The sequence below is a fragment of the Macaca fascicularis genome, chromosome 5 (genome assembly GCF_037993035.2).
Source record: "Macaca fascicularis isolate 582-1 chromosome 5, T2T-MFA8v1.1".
Classification (NCBI taxonomy): domain Eukaryota; kingdom Metazoa; phylum Chordata; class Mammalia; order Primates; family Cercopithecidae; genus Macaca; species Macaca fascicularis.
In genome coordinates, this window is record NC_088379.1 from 173,993,868 (window position 1) to 174,006,929 (window position 13,062).

Consider the following 13,062-nt stretch of genomic DNA (forward strand, 5'->3'; position numbering starts at 1 on the left):
ACAAGCCATATTTCTATGTATCTGGGTACAGAGGTAGAGCTGGCAAACAGAAAACAAGTGCATTCTACCTTTACCTTTGCAAATGGAAGGCAATCTTTGTCTGCTTCCTTGTCTTTCACTTCAAAGTCATAAAGTGCTTTGCACTGAGGTGGGGGCTGAGGTAATGGTTTAATAATCTGCACAAAGTTGGTGGGGAAAAAGCCATGGATTCCATTGACTTCCCCATGGTACCAATTTTCATCCACTTGTCTTCGTAAAATGATGATGTCACCTTTGCTGAATTTAAGGTCTCCAGGCTCTTTTCCTTCGTAGTTGTATAATGCTTTGGCACATGGTAACTGAGGTATACCCTTTAAAAAAAAAGAGGGATGAATTTTTATAAAATAACGGTCCTAAAATGTCTCTGAAAATATAGCTGCATTGCTATTGTTTTAAAGTCAAGGTCAAATCCACACTGTACCCCTTGAAGAACATCTCATACAAAAACAACATATATGTGTTATCAATAAACAGAAAACACAAAACAATTATCCATAGTGACATAAGAACAGTACAATACCCATGCACCAGCCATGATTTAGGCTTCTATTCTTAAGTTTAACTTAGTGGGCGTTTTGCCTTGTTTCTTCGAGGTTATCAGTATATGAAAGCATGACTGCCAGGTCTGCCTCTCAAGAACTCATAAAAAACAAGCTTAACTTCCTACATTAACTACTTTATTCATCAGGATAAATGATAAACACTGAAGGGAAAAATTTCAACCAAATTTATTAATTTACTAACTGCTTTTAAGCTTGGTTGATAAAAATCAGAGTTTGGCTTTTGGGCAAATCTCTTCCTGATATTGCTTTTAATGTGGGCAGCAGGTCTTACTCTTTCATAAGCTCAACGAGTATTTAATGAGAGTCTACTCTGTGCATGAGTCTGGATACAGCAGTGAGTGAGTCAGTCACAGTCCCTGCCCTCCCAAAGTTTATAATCTGTAAGTGTATAGACCTGTGGTCTTTTACAGTCTAAAATCATTCAACTTTGCTCTTTCCTGGAAGAGAGCACATTGTTAGGCTGATAAGCTAAGAGATGAGGAATTTAATGTTCCTGCATGGTATTACTGTTTTAAATGACAAGTTTAAAATCGTGTGCATAACCACCAGTGCAATTTAGTCATCAACTGATTAATATGATACTTTTCAATGGCATTGGGGGTGCCCAATCTTGAGCATCAGTTGTCACTTTAAGATCTTTGACCTCTCTGGGCGCTGCTGCCTATCATTGATTCAGGAGATAAGTGGCAAATCCAACATGTCTATAGTAATTCCCTGAACAAGATTACAGGGCTCCTGCTTTTGGAGTCTCTATTTATTCACTCATCCAGAAAACATTTATCAAGCTTTTACTTTTTTTTTTTTTAGACAGAGTCTCGCTCTGTCGCCCAGGCTGGAGTGCAGTGGTACAATCTTGGCTCACTGCAACCTCCGCCTCTGGCGTTCGCGTGATTTTAATGCCTCAGCCTTCCAAGTAGCTGGGATTGGAGGCATGCACCACCACACCTGGCTCATTTTTGCATTTTTAGTAGAGATGGGGTCTTACCATGTCGGCCAGGCTGGTCTCAAACTCCTGACCTCAAATGATCCACCCACCTCAGCCTTCCAAAGTGCTGGGATTACAGGCATAAGCCATTGCACCCGGCCCAAGCTTTTACTTTTTAACAGGCAATGTGCTAGTGCTGACGACTTAAAGAAGAAAAAGACGGTTCTTTTCTTAAAAGATGTTAGTAATAACTATAATAATACAGTGTAATAAATGTAATGATAAAGATATGCACACCATTTATGGGGACAAAGAACATAGGTCTCTGGTGCTTGGTGAGTAGGAAAATGAAACACTTCCTGGAGGAAGTGACACATGAGCCAAGACTTAAAGGATGCACAGGAATTAGCTGTCAAGGTTGGAGTGAATGAATGAAAGAGAAAAGTGAGGGCATACCAGGCAGAGGGGACAGCACCAGCAAAGACCTGGAGGTAAGAAGTCATACGTGCAGAGGGACTGGGGAGTATAAAGAATGCAGTATTCCTGGATAAGAATTATGGAATGTAAAGGAGAGGTAGGCAGAGGCCAGTTTATGGAGGGTCTTGTAAAACATATGAAAGAGTTTTGATTGCTACATTCCTCTGGCAATGATAAGTCACTCACGTGTTTAATGCACAAACAGACTTAAGTCCCATGTGCCGGACAGATCGGTCTGGTAGTAGTGTGGAAAATGAACATGAAGTGGGCAGGCAGGCAGGCAGCTATGTGCAAAGCACAGGCCTCAACTAGTTGAATATTTTTTAAGTTTAATGTTTCCAATGAAGTAGAGCAATATAGTTAGCATTACTTACATCATTGTCTGCCCCCCAACCTGTAAAAAGTGGATCAAAGTTTTATACCCTTGATAGCAACAGAACTTCATAACACAGTTTTCAAAAATTAGTTTGGTTTCTACTTAGAGACTTAGAGTCTGGACTACCTATAAGCCAAATTGCTTTTGCTAAACATTTATTTAGGAATATTAATTATTGCTCTCAAAATGCTATTGGCAATCATCTTGCCTTGGCTTGTCCATGCGATGTTGTAGTTGGTTAGTTAGAACTTCCCTGAGAGGCCAATGTTCTGAGAAGATGGGCTGAGCCTTCCAGGAGTAATGACACCCTCCTGTGACCTCTGACTTTCAGACTCTGTCTTAAGATCTGGCCTCTAATGGCGTCACTCCTGTTACCCTGCCTTGACCTACTCTTGTAAGCAATTCTGCTGCGCCCAGAAAGGAAATGCCCACCAGGAACTCTGGTCATTCACAACGCTGTGTACTTTGGTCACATTACATTAGTGTCCAACTCTGGGGAAAGAAGGATTCTAATTTTTCTCTACCTTCATAGATGCCTCATTATATTCTCCACTATATTATGTATTTCTTCAAGGCTAGTTATCACAGCTCAACAATATTTCCAAAAATAGGTTTGAGGAAATAATAGTAAAACACAGCAATCAAGAGACAGAGAGAGAGATAGAGAGAGAGAAAGAGAGAGAACTGGCAAGTACTGTATTAAAACTCTTGTACAATAGCTAAAAAGACTCTAATCAGGCAGTATAGGGTACTGGCTGGAAGCACAAACTCCAGAGCCAGATTGCAGGGTGTGAATCCCACTTACTAGCTGTGTGATTTGGGGCAGGTTAACTCTCTGTGCCTCTTTCTTCATTTGGGTTGTTATGAGGATTTAGCGAATTCATGTATATAAGCCACACCTTAAATGACCCAGTAGGCAGTACGTGCTACACGTGTGAACCATCATCATTGTCATCATCGTCATTACCCAGTATAAAAAGCCTCTTTACCAGTGAAATGGGGCACCTGACAATGTATTTGTCTCTCCACAGCTGGATGCTTTCCCTTTCAGATGAATTCACATAGCAATTACATTTTTAATACATATTCACTATATAACAATGCAACGAATGTTCCTCCTAGGAAGTGTTCAGGATTTTGAAATGTGCATTTCTGAAGCACACATTTGTTTTCTGAGTAGAATCCATTCATCTTCTGGTTGAACAGAAGAAATTACAAATTCACTGACATGCACCGTTTAATAGGGGATGGCATTTTAGATGTGGCTGTAGTTCATCTTGACAGGGCTAATGTAAGGCATTGGAAGCCTGCATGAATTAATTGAAAATCCCATTACAAACTCAGTGACAAATAACTCTATTCACCATTATGGCCTGTTTTTTTCCCCACCTCAATTAGCTCTGTTTGGCCCACTCTGTCCAAATCCATGCCAGCCAAACTCATGCACCAAGATACAGATTTAGCACTCTTAGAAACCATTCTGAACTGCTCCTTGAAGAGATCTGTAAAATTCCAAACGACCTGCAATATGGTTCTTTTGTGATATGCTGATGTGGGAACTGAAAGAATTTATTTCTTTACAGATCACTTCCACACACCAGTGGCCTAATGGACTTATTAACTTTTCCACAAAACAAATCTATTACTTGTTCCCAAAATCATCAAGTATTCTAATAGACCAGTGGCAAGGAGAAAGCTTACTATGATAACATTACGGTTAGCCTAGGGTTACATTTCCATGATGCAACTTAAAATTCATTAATTCATCCCCACTTGCTAAATCTTGACTGCTAAAATTGTTTCAATGATCAGTAACCACAAAGACTCATAAAGCTTATGACAATCTAACCCATCAACAAACATTTGTGCATCTGGCTGTGTTTTTCTATGGTATTCTTTTTCAATTAAATTCTATGAGGCTAGAAAGCCAGTTTGGGTCAAGTTTCTGAAAAGAAGGCTTCCCACATTAAATAAAATGAATTCTACTCTGATTTTAAATCAAGCAAAGTTCAGTGATCTTTGAAAGACTTATTCCCACACAGACTGCAGATGATTAAGGATAAACGGTTAAACGATTTGGAAAAGCAATAAAAGAGCACATTTTCCTTTTGCAACATCTGAAAGATAAAGCCAAAACAATTGGTTTGATAGCCTAGGACTACTCTGTGGATAAAATATGTCCAGAGCCCATGGAGGCACTGCCCTCTCATTCATCTCCTTCGAAAGGTCTGAGAGTCATGTCATCACTGGGCCCTCTGCCCTCCAAGCCTTCTGCAGGCTTTCCAAACTGCTGCTTTTCTTCTGTATCCTCTCATCAGGCCAAGGCCCCCAAGGATCCACAGAGCTTACATTTCACTTGGAGACTTTCACTTGGCTACACATGAAAGGGAGGTTTAAAAGGAAAGAAAGCCAAAGAGAAACCGACTCTGCAGTCTAACCTTGGGTTTGCGGCTGTCATTCACACTGCCAGCTTTATCAAAAAGCTTGGCAATTTAGACAGGCAAACTGTTACAATACTTCTGCATCTAAAAACACATTTCAATAAACATCTACTATATTGTTCATTAAAAAAAATAACTATGATAGTGGGCCAGCTTTACATTTCAAATAATTTTTGTTTCCAAATCATACATACAGGTTGTCTTTTACGATATTAAAATCCTCATGTGATCTGCATATAAATATTTTTGATTAAATGCTTTAGACTTCCATTTCCATACCATCAGCTTTATTCCAATATATCTAGCAAAATGCTACTTTGATGATCTGAGATTCTAACAGGTAAATAAAACATTCACTGCCAATTTATTTTATAGACTCTAAATGCCAATACCCAGATGTACATGCAAGACAGCCTCTCTAAATTCAAATTCCTTCATGCATTTCTTACTGCTCCATAAAGTAAAAGAGATTCAATGACCTACTAAAAAGAAAATCTAGAAGATATTCTTGTAGTGGGAACAGCTATAAAATGTGTATAATTTAATAACTCAGTTATATCTAAATTGGCATCAACTCTGGCTGATTTTAACTTGACTTTCAGAAACTTTCCAGAAAGAACTGAGGCACAAAGAAATCACAGTAGTAGAAAGTACCACACAGAGAAAGTACAAAAATGGGTGGTAGAAATAATTTTTAAAAAGTGTCTTTTGGGCCAGGCACGGTAGCCTCACACCTGTAATCCCAGCACTTTGGGAGGCTGAGGCCGGCAGATCACTTGAGTCTAGGGAGTTCAAGACCAGCCTGGATGACATGGCAAAACTCATCTCTATAAAAAGTACAAAAATTAGCATAGTGGTGGTGCGCCTATAGTCCCAGCTACTTGGGAGGCTGAGGCAGGAGGTAGAGGTTGCAGTGAGCCAAGATGGTGCTGCTGCACTCCAGCCTGGGCAACAGAGTGAGACTCCATCCCAGAAAAAAAAAGTTAAAAAAAAAAAAGAATGTCTTTCATATAACAAAAAACATGCTGGTTTTTCCCTACAAAGTAAAATATCTGTCAAGATATAATAACAGTATTTCATGAAAATATTGATTCTTTAACAGTTAATAACTCCTAAGTATTGTTCTCAAGATATCTATGTCAGACAATCACTCAAATATGATTTGGCCATCACTTGAAATACTTCAACTTCAATGACGGCCAAGACGAATATTATAAGTTTTATTCTTCCCAAGTAACATCAGAAGGGTCTGAGAATCCCATAATTCAACAATCGTCCATCTTTCATTTGTTCTTTCCTTTAACATTTATTTCTGGAAAGCACTGTGCTGGGGAATTTTTATCTGACAATCATTTTCTTAATCTTCTACCTCCTACCTACCCCAAATTCACCACATAAAATTTTCTAGTCATACTAACTTTAATCAAATCTACCAGCACTTTGAGGATAGCAGTTGCAAATAAACAGAAATGAAGACAAAATGTGTTTCTTCATTCACATGTATTCCTTTTGCCCTTATTCTACTATCCCAGTGTCCCCTTTTCTTGCATACTCATTTTCTTTAGCTTTCTCCAGAAGTAGACTCTGCAGCCAGCCAGCCTCCCTCCTTATTCCAGACCTGGTTCCAGTTCCATACTAGCTCAAGAATTTGGGCTGACCAAGGCCAGCCTTTGGGCTTTTTTAGTGTTTGGTGGCTCCCCAGCACACACTCTGTGCTGTCTGCTGCCCTGCTCATGCTCAGCTGTGGGCTCCACACCCTCCATCCTCTCCTTAGTCAGTTCCTGCAATCCAATCCACCAACCCTAATGGAGTGTCTTACTCAGCTCTTGACCAAACAGCAATCAGCCAATTATAGTTTCCAGCAGTCTTGCTGTTTTGGGAGGGGGGGCATTAATTGTTTCGGGGGCAAGGTAGAGGGAGAGAAAAAGAAAAAAACTAGAGATAAAGGAGAGTAGATAAAGCAGCTTTCTTACCAATTTCCCTGGGCTGCACTCTCATCATTAACTAATCATTTGCATAATGAACTTAGCTGAAGTCAAGAGTATATTCAAACACCCAGAAAAAAAAAAAATGAAGAACAGAGTTTTCCAAACTTAAAAATGAAAAAATGCTATTAGACTCTTCATTAAATGTTTTTTTCTAGAAACTAAAATATAGAGAACAAACTGAAATCCCTTTGTCCCACCTCCTGGATTTTCCTCTCCTACAAGTACAGGAGAACCTGAGGGGGCACTCAGGAGCATGTTTAAAAGACAGTGTTGCAGGAAAAGTGGGCTAAGGGGCATTGCTTAGTAAATACCTATATTTAGGAGGCAGAAAAAAGAGAGAAAAAAGAGGTAGGTAGGATGAAAACCAGCAAACTATAACCACAGTAACAAGGATAATTCCTGAAACACGGTTTTGTCCACATCACCTATGTCTTTACAATCTGAGATAGTTCCCAATTACCTCTTAAATCACATTAATGGTCTACATCATGAGTTTATGGCCCTCCATTTGGATTGTCCATTCCACCTCATATTTTCCACCCTCAGCAACCAATCCAGTCTGCTGTCATCACCTCCAACTTCATACATGCCATCTCTCCTCCACCAATATTCATCGAGAATAGTCCATTTCTCCCTCCACCTCCCTACCTTGTATATGCATCATGCACCTGACAATTATGCTGCATTTCTTTCATTTGGATTTTTATGTTGGCCTAGGATGACTGCTTTTGTTGTTTGGAATCAGGTGTAAATAAGGCCAAGATCAATGATCTGATTCTTGCGTGGGTCAAAAGGACAGTCTCTATTTCCCAGATGTGAAAGTCACTACTTGTCCATCAGGATCCAGCCCAGGCATTGCCTTCTTGGGGAAGCTTCTCCCAAACTTCCCCTACCCAAGTCTGGAGAAGGTGCTGCTCTTTTTATGTACACCTAGAGTGCCTTATGAATACTGTTATCACAGCCCTTATCTCACTCAGTTTACAACCTATTTCTTCCGGCTAGACTGTAACCTCCTGGAGACCTGGGACTACGTGTTATGCATCTTTGTATCATGAGTACCTACCTCAGTGTCTGTGAAAAATTCTTGAATAAATAAATGAAAGAACAAAAGTTATCTCCAGTGGACTGAGTGGTAAGGTGTGGACAGGAAAGTGGAAAAAGAACACATCTAAAGGAAAAGCAACTAAAAAGATGATTCTACTGACAGGCTCAACAGCTTTACACAAATTGCAAAATATATACAAACACGTATTTATGTGTCTCTGGGAACTCCTCATGAATGGTAGACTGCTAATCCATCTTTTTGAAACTATCCTCCCAAGTATACAGTAGGTGGTGGGCACTTGATTCTGAGACATGGGAGGTACAGAAATACTGAAAGACACATTTTTATTACCATTTCCTAGGCTGCTGGGAAACCTGGGGCACGCTAAAGTGTTACAGAAAAACCTGAGGAAATGTGAGCAAGCACTGCGAATTGGTATTAACTTCACTGTGTTCTAGACACTAGAACTAAAACATAGTCCATTCTGGAAATGGGTAGTTGAGTGTCTTATACTAAACAAATGGCTGGCATTTGAAAAATGTGAAACGAATTATGTAGCAAACTATGGCAAATAAATATTTTCCTTATAAACTCATTTGGCGGTTATGAGGAAATAGTCATGCAGTTGATATAGCATTTCTCTCGGATGGCCTTAAAAAGGGAGTACCCAACTGACAGATACATCATTAAAGAAAACAAATTTTATGAATTTCTCCAAGGGAAAATAGCTATTGAGAATGCAGTCACTAAAGTAAAATGCAAGAAGTTCGTGTCACTCATTGCCCTGAATATTTGTTTTCTGTTTCATCACATGTTTAATAATTACAATAGTATTTTGCAGAGAGCAGGAATATTTATTGGGAAAATTCCTTGTGGTAACTTGAGTTACCATCTTGAGGACTCATCACAGGATGAGGACTATTTCCTGGGAAAAGGTCAAGTTTCTACCTATTTGAAAAACAGATTCCTGGCAAAGAATCTGCCCTTCTCTTGCAACTGCCCTGCCCTAGGCCTCCAACCTCACCCTGGGGCGTAGGACTAAACAAGGAGGAATGACCATGTACCAGGAATTCTGCTTGCATCTTATCTAATCCTTACAGAAATCCAGGAAGGTAGGGAGATTCAGAAATACAAAGGGAGAGGAGTGTGTGAGAACATGTTTTAAAGAGGCTGGATAACAGCCACATGCAGAGGCTCATGCCTGCAAATCCAGCACTTTGGGAGGCTGAGGCAGGCAGATCACTTGAAGCCAGGAGTTCACAACCAGTCTGGGTGAGCTGGTGAAACCCCATCTCTTAAAAAACAAAAAACAAACAAACAAAAAAAACTAGCCAGGCATGGTGGCGCATGCCTGTAGTCCAATATTGTGCCACTGCACTCCAGCCAAGTTGACAGAGCGAGACTCTGTCTCAGAGAAAAAAAAGAGGGGGAGTCAGGTAAGGCCTCAGTGAAATTCAATTGCCTGTTTTTAGTTTTGTCCAGTGTTTACATTAATATCTTGGAGAGAAGATGCTCATATAATTTAAACATAAGGTTAAATGTAAAAGATAGTCCATAGTTTCAGAATTAAAGCAATATTGAAACAGACCTACACACATATGAACAACTAGACAAAAGCATCAAGGCAATTCAACTGAGGAAAATAAAGTCTTTTCAAAAGATTATTTCGGAACAACTAGGAGCCCCTAAGTTATAGAGGGAGATGAATCTTGATCCCCTACCTCACACCATATACAAAAATTAATTTAAGATGAATCCCAGACTCAAATATAAAAGCTAAAACTGTAAGTTTTATAGGGGAAAACAATAAATTATCTTAGTGATGTGTAGGGAGGGGAAAAAAAGCCTAAATTAACCATAAGCTGACAAATTTGACTATATCAAAATTGAAAAATTAGGTTAAACAACAAAAGACACGTGAGGAAAATAAAAATGTAAACCACAGATTGGGGGGAAAAATATATATATATAAAACAAAGGACTCAAATTCAGAATTAAAATGACTCCTACTAACCAACAAACAATTTGGTATAAAAACAGGCAAAAGCTCTTTCCCATCTTGCCAGATAGCGGTGAAAAAATTGAGAAGCTGGATACTAAAGAGAAGAAACCCGAAGCCAAAAAGGCTGATGCTGGTAGTAAGGTGAAAAGGGGTAACTTCAAGGCTAAAATCCCCAAGAAGGGGAAGTCCCACTGTGGCCAAAATCCTATCCTTATTAGAGGAACTGGCAGATATTCCCCATCTGCTATGTATTCCAGAAGTGCCTTGTACAAGAGGAAGTACTCATCCACTAAATGTAAGGTTGAAAAGAAAAAGAAGGAGAAAGTTCTTGCAACTGTTACAAAACCAGTTGGTTGTGAGAAGAATGGTGGTAACCTGGGTGGTTAAACTTCGCAAAATGCCTAGATATTATCCTCACTAAAGATGTGTCTCAAAAGCTGCTGAGCCACAGCAAAAACCCTTCAATCACCACGCGAGAAACTGTGAGCCAGCATCACCCCAGGAACCATTCTGATCATCCTCACTGGGTGCCACAGAGGCAAGAGGATGGTTTTCCTGGAGCAGCTGACTACTAGCTGGTTACTTGTGACTAGACCTCTGGTCCTCAATCGAGTTTCTCTAGAAGAACATACCAGAAATTTGTCATTGCCATCTCAACCAAAATTGATATTAGTAATGTAAAAATCCCAAAACATCTTACTGATCCTTACTTCAAGAAGAGGCAGCTGCAGAAGCCCAGATACCAAGAAGGTGAGATCTTCGACATGGAAAAAGAGAAATGAGCAGTGCAAGGCTGATCAGAAAGCTGTGGACTCATAAATCTTAACAAAAATCAAAGCCATTCCTCAGCTCCAGGGCTACCTGTAATCTGTGTTTGCCCTGACAAACAAAATTTATCCTCACAAAGTGGTGCTCTAAATTTCTTAAGAACCTAATTAAGTAACTGATAACATTAAAAAATAAAAACAGGCAAAAGATGTGAATACACATCTTGAAAAGAAGATGTTTGTATAGCCATGGAAGGTTACTCAACACCATCAGGCAACTGCAAAATAAAACCACAATGATATATTATAATGCATTCTTTAGAATGATTAAAATTTAAAGACTGACAACAGAAAATTTTCTAAAAAATGTGGAGCAACTAGAATTTACATAGATTGCTAGTGGGGGGGTCTAATACTGTTTGAAAAATTCTTATAAAGTTATATGTACATTTACTCTTCAATCTACCCTCTTAGATATTAACCCAAGATAAACAAAAATATACATCCACACCCAGATTTGTACAAAAATGCTCATCACAGCACTATTTATAATACCAAAAACTGAAAACAATCCAAATGTCCATCAACAGGGGAATAAATGCAATCCTATTTAACTATTTCAAAAAATGAATTAATGACACATGTGAAAAAAATAAGAATACTATATAATTAAATTTATAAAATATTCAAAAATAGGTGAAACAAATCTATTTTGGTAGAAATCACAGTAGTTGCCCATAGGAGATGGGCAAATGAGTGAAGAGGTGTGAGGGAAATTTCTGAGACTATTAATATATTCTATATCTTGACTGAGGTGTTAGTTATCCTGGTGTAGAAAGGTATCAAAACCTATTAGAGCACACACTTAAGAACTGTAATTCACACATATCAATTTTGCCTCAATACCAAAGGATATTAAGGTAACATTAGGAGGCCAATGGTTAGGCTATCTTGAGGCTAAAAGTTCGAGACCAGCCTAGACAAAATAGTGAGTCCCAGTCTCTAAATAAAATTAAAAATAAATTAGCTGGGCATGGTGGGACAGGCCTATAGTCCCAGCCACTCAGGAGGCTAAAGTGGAAGAATCACTTGAGCCCAAGAACTCCAGGTTGCAATGAGCTATGATTGTGCAACTGCACTCCAGCCTTGACAACAGAGTGAGACCTCACCTCTGAAAACAAAAACAAAAGCAAAACTATCACAATGAATAACAAGCCACACTGGCATTCAAGAGAACGGCAAAATGAGAAAAACAAGAAATCTGAAGTTCAGAGGTATGGAGATTAATGCACATAAAGATGTCTACTTTTCCAAAAGGAAATCACAGAACAGAAATGATTGTACATAATGTACTGTCACTGCTAGAATCTGACCCCTATATTAGCACCAGTCAGTCTCTCACTAGATGTCCAGGATACATTCTGAATTCCATAAACAAAAGGGACAGAGAACTGGGGCATATTCAGTAGAGAGCGATAAAGATGATAAAAGTGTTGGAAAATATTGACAGAAAAGCTGTAGAAACTGAGATGTATTAGTACAGCAGTGTTATTCTAGAGTAAGTCTTCAAATACCATGCAAAGGTCTTACACAAAGAGAGTAAGTCTGATTCGAATTTGCTGAAGAAAAAAATACAGGCTTAAACTCATGCATGCATTATTTAAGGTGGATAAAGGAATTTCCTGACAGAGAGGGTTGTTAAATATTGCAATGGATTATGATATCTCTTTCACTGGAGACTTTAAAAAAATGAACAGTCTCACACGTTTAGTTCTGCCCAAAGGCAATGGGACAGACTATGACTGACGATCTCTAGTAATCTATGATTTCTTTGGCAATCAAATCATTTGAGAGAAAAAGTTTATTCTTGATGATTTTGTTCTTTGTTTCTTAGGGGTGGAATCTCAAGAATAATGATAGTGATGAGGTATGAGAGAGTGAGCAGAGAGGAGACATTTGGAAAGAAAATGAAATGAGAATATGAATTCGCCTACAGAATCAAATCAAGCCAGCTTCAATACTCCAAAGTCTGCCACGACCTTCTACAATGTCATTAGGAAAAGTAGAAACAAGCTCAGCCGTGGTCAGACAAACCAAGCTGCCTTTTATCTCCTTATTTTTGCTGTCAAAAAAGTAATACATAATATGTGTGTATTACTGTTACTATTCTTCAAAGGAGCATCCTTCTAGTCAATTAAATGTGAAGCTTACATAGTAAGGATTAAATAATTACTTCAGGAAAATATCTTCTTACTTTGAAATAAACTTATTAAAAGGAAATAAAACCAATCCTGTGAACCCTATAGGGTAGGCTCAAAGTCTTTAAAACATAATTAAGTCTTTTCACTAAAAAAAAAAACAACAGACTGGGCACAGCAGCTCACACCTGTAATCTGAGCACTTTGGGAGGCTGAGGCGGCCAGATCATATGAGGTCAGG

General features: G+C 38.8%; 1 protein-coding gene and 1 pseudogene across 7 annotated transcripts in view; one reads left to right on the plus strand and one right to left on the minus strand.

Annotated features, from left to right (window-relative positions):
- The window catches only part of SH3RF1 (SH3 domain containing ring finger 1), a 178,717-nt gene that overhangs the window by 62,708 nt on the left and 102,947 nt on the right, over window positions 1-13,062 (minus strand). For all 7 annotated transcript variants that reach the window (XR_012435211.1, XR_012435210.1, XR_006698372.2 and 4 more), the window contains exon 3: window positions 75-350. Coding sequence is in view for 3 of the 7 variants with exons in the window: in XM_045393046.3 (XP_045248981.2) it covers window positions 75-350 (276 nt within the window). In the remaining 4 variants the exon portion in view is untranslated. The remainder of the gene's footprint in view (window positions 1-74; window positions 351-13,062) is intronic.
- LOC135970849 (large ribosomal subunit protein eL6 pseudogene) lies at window positions 9,854-11,143 on the plus strand (annotated as a pseudogene).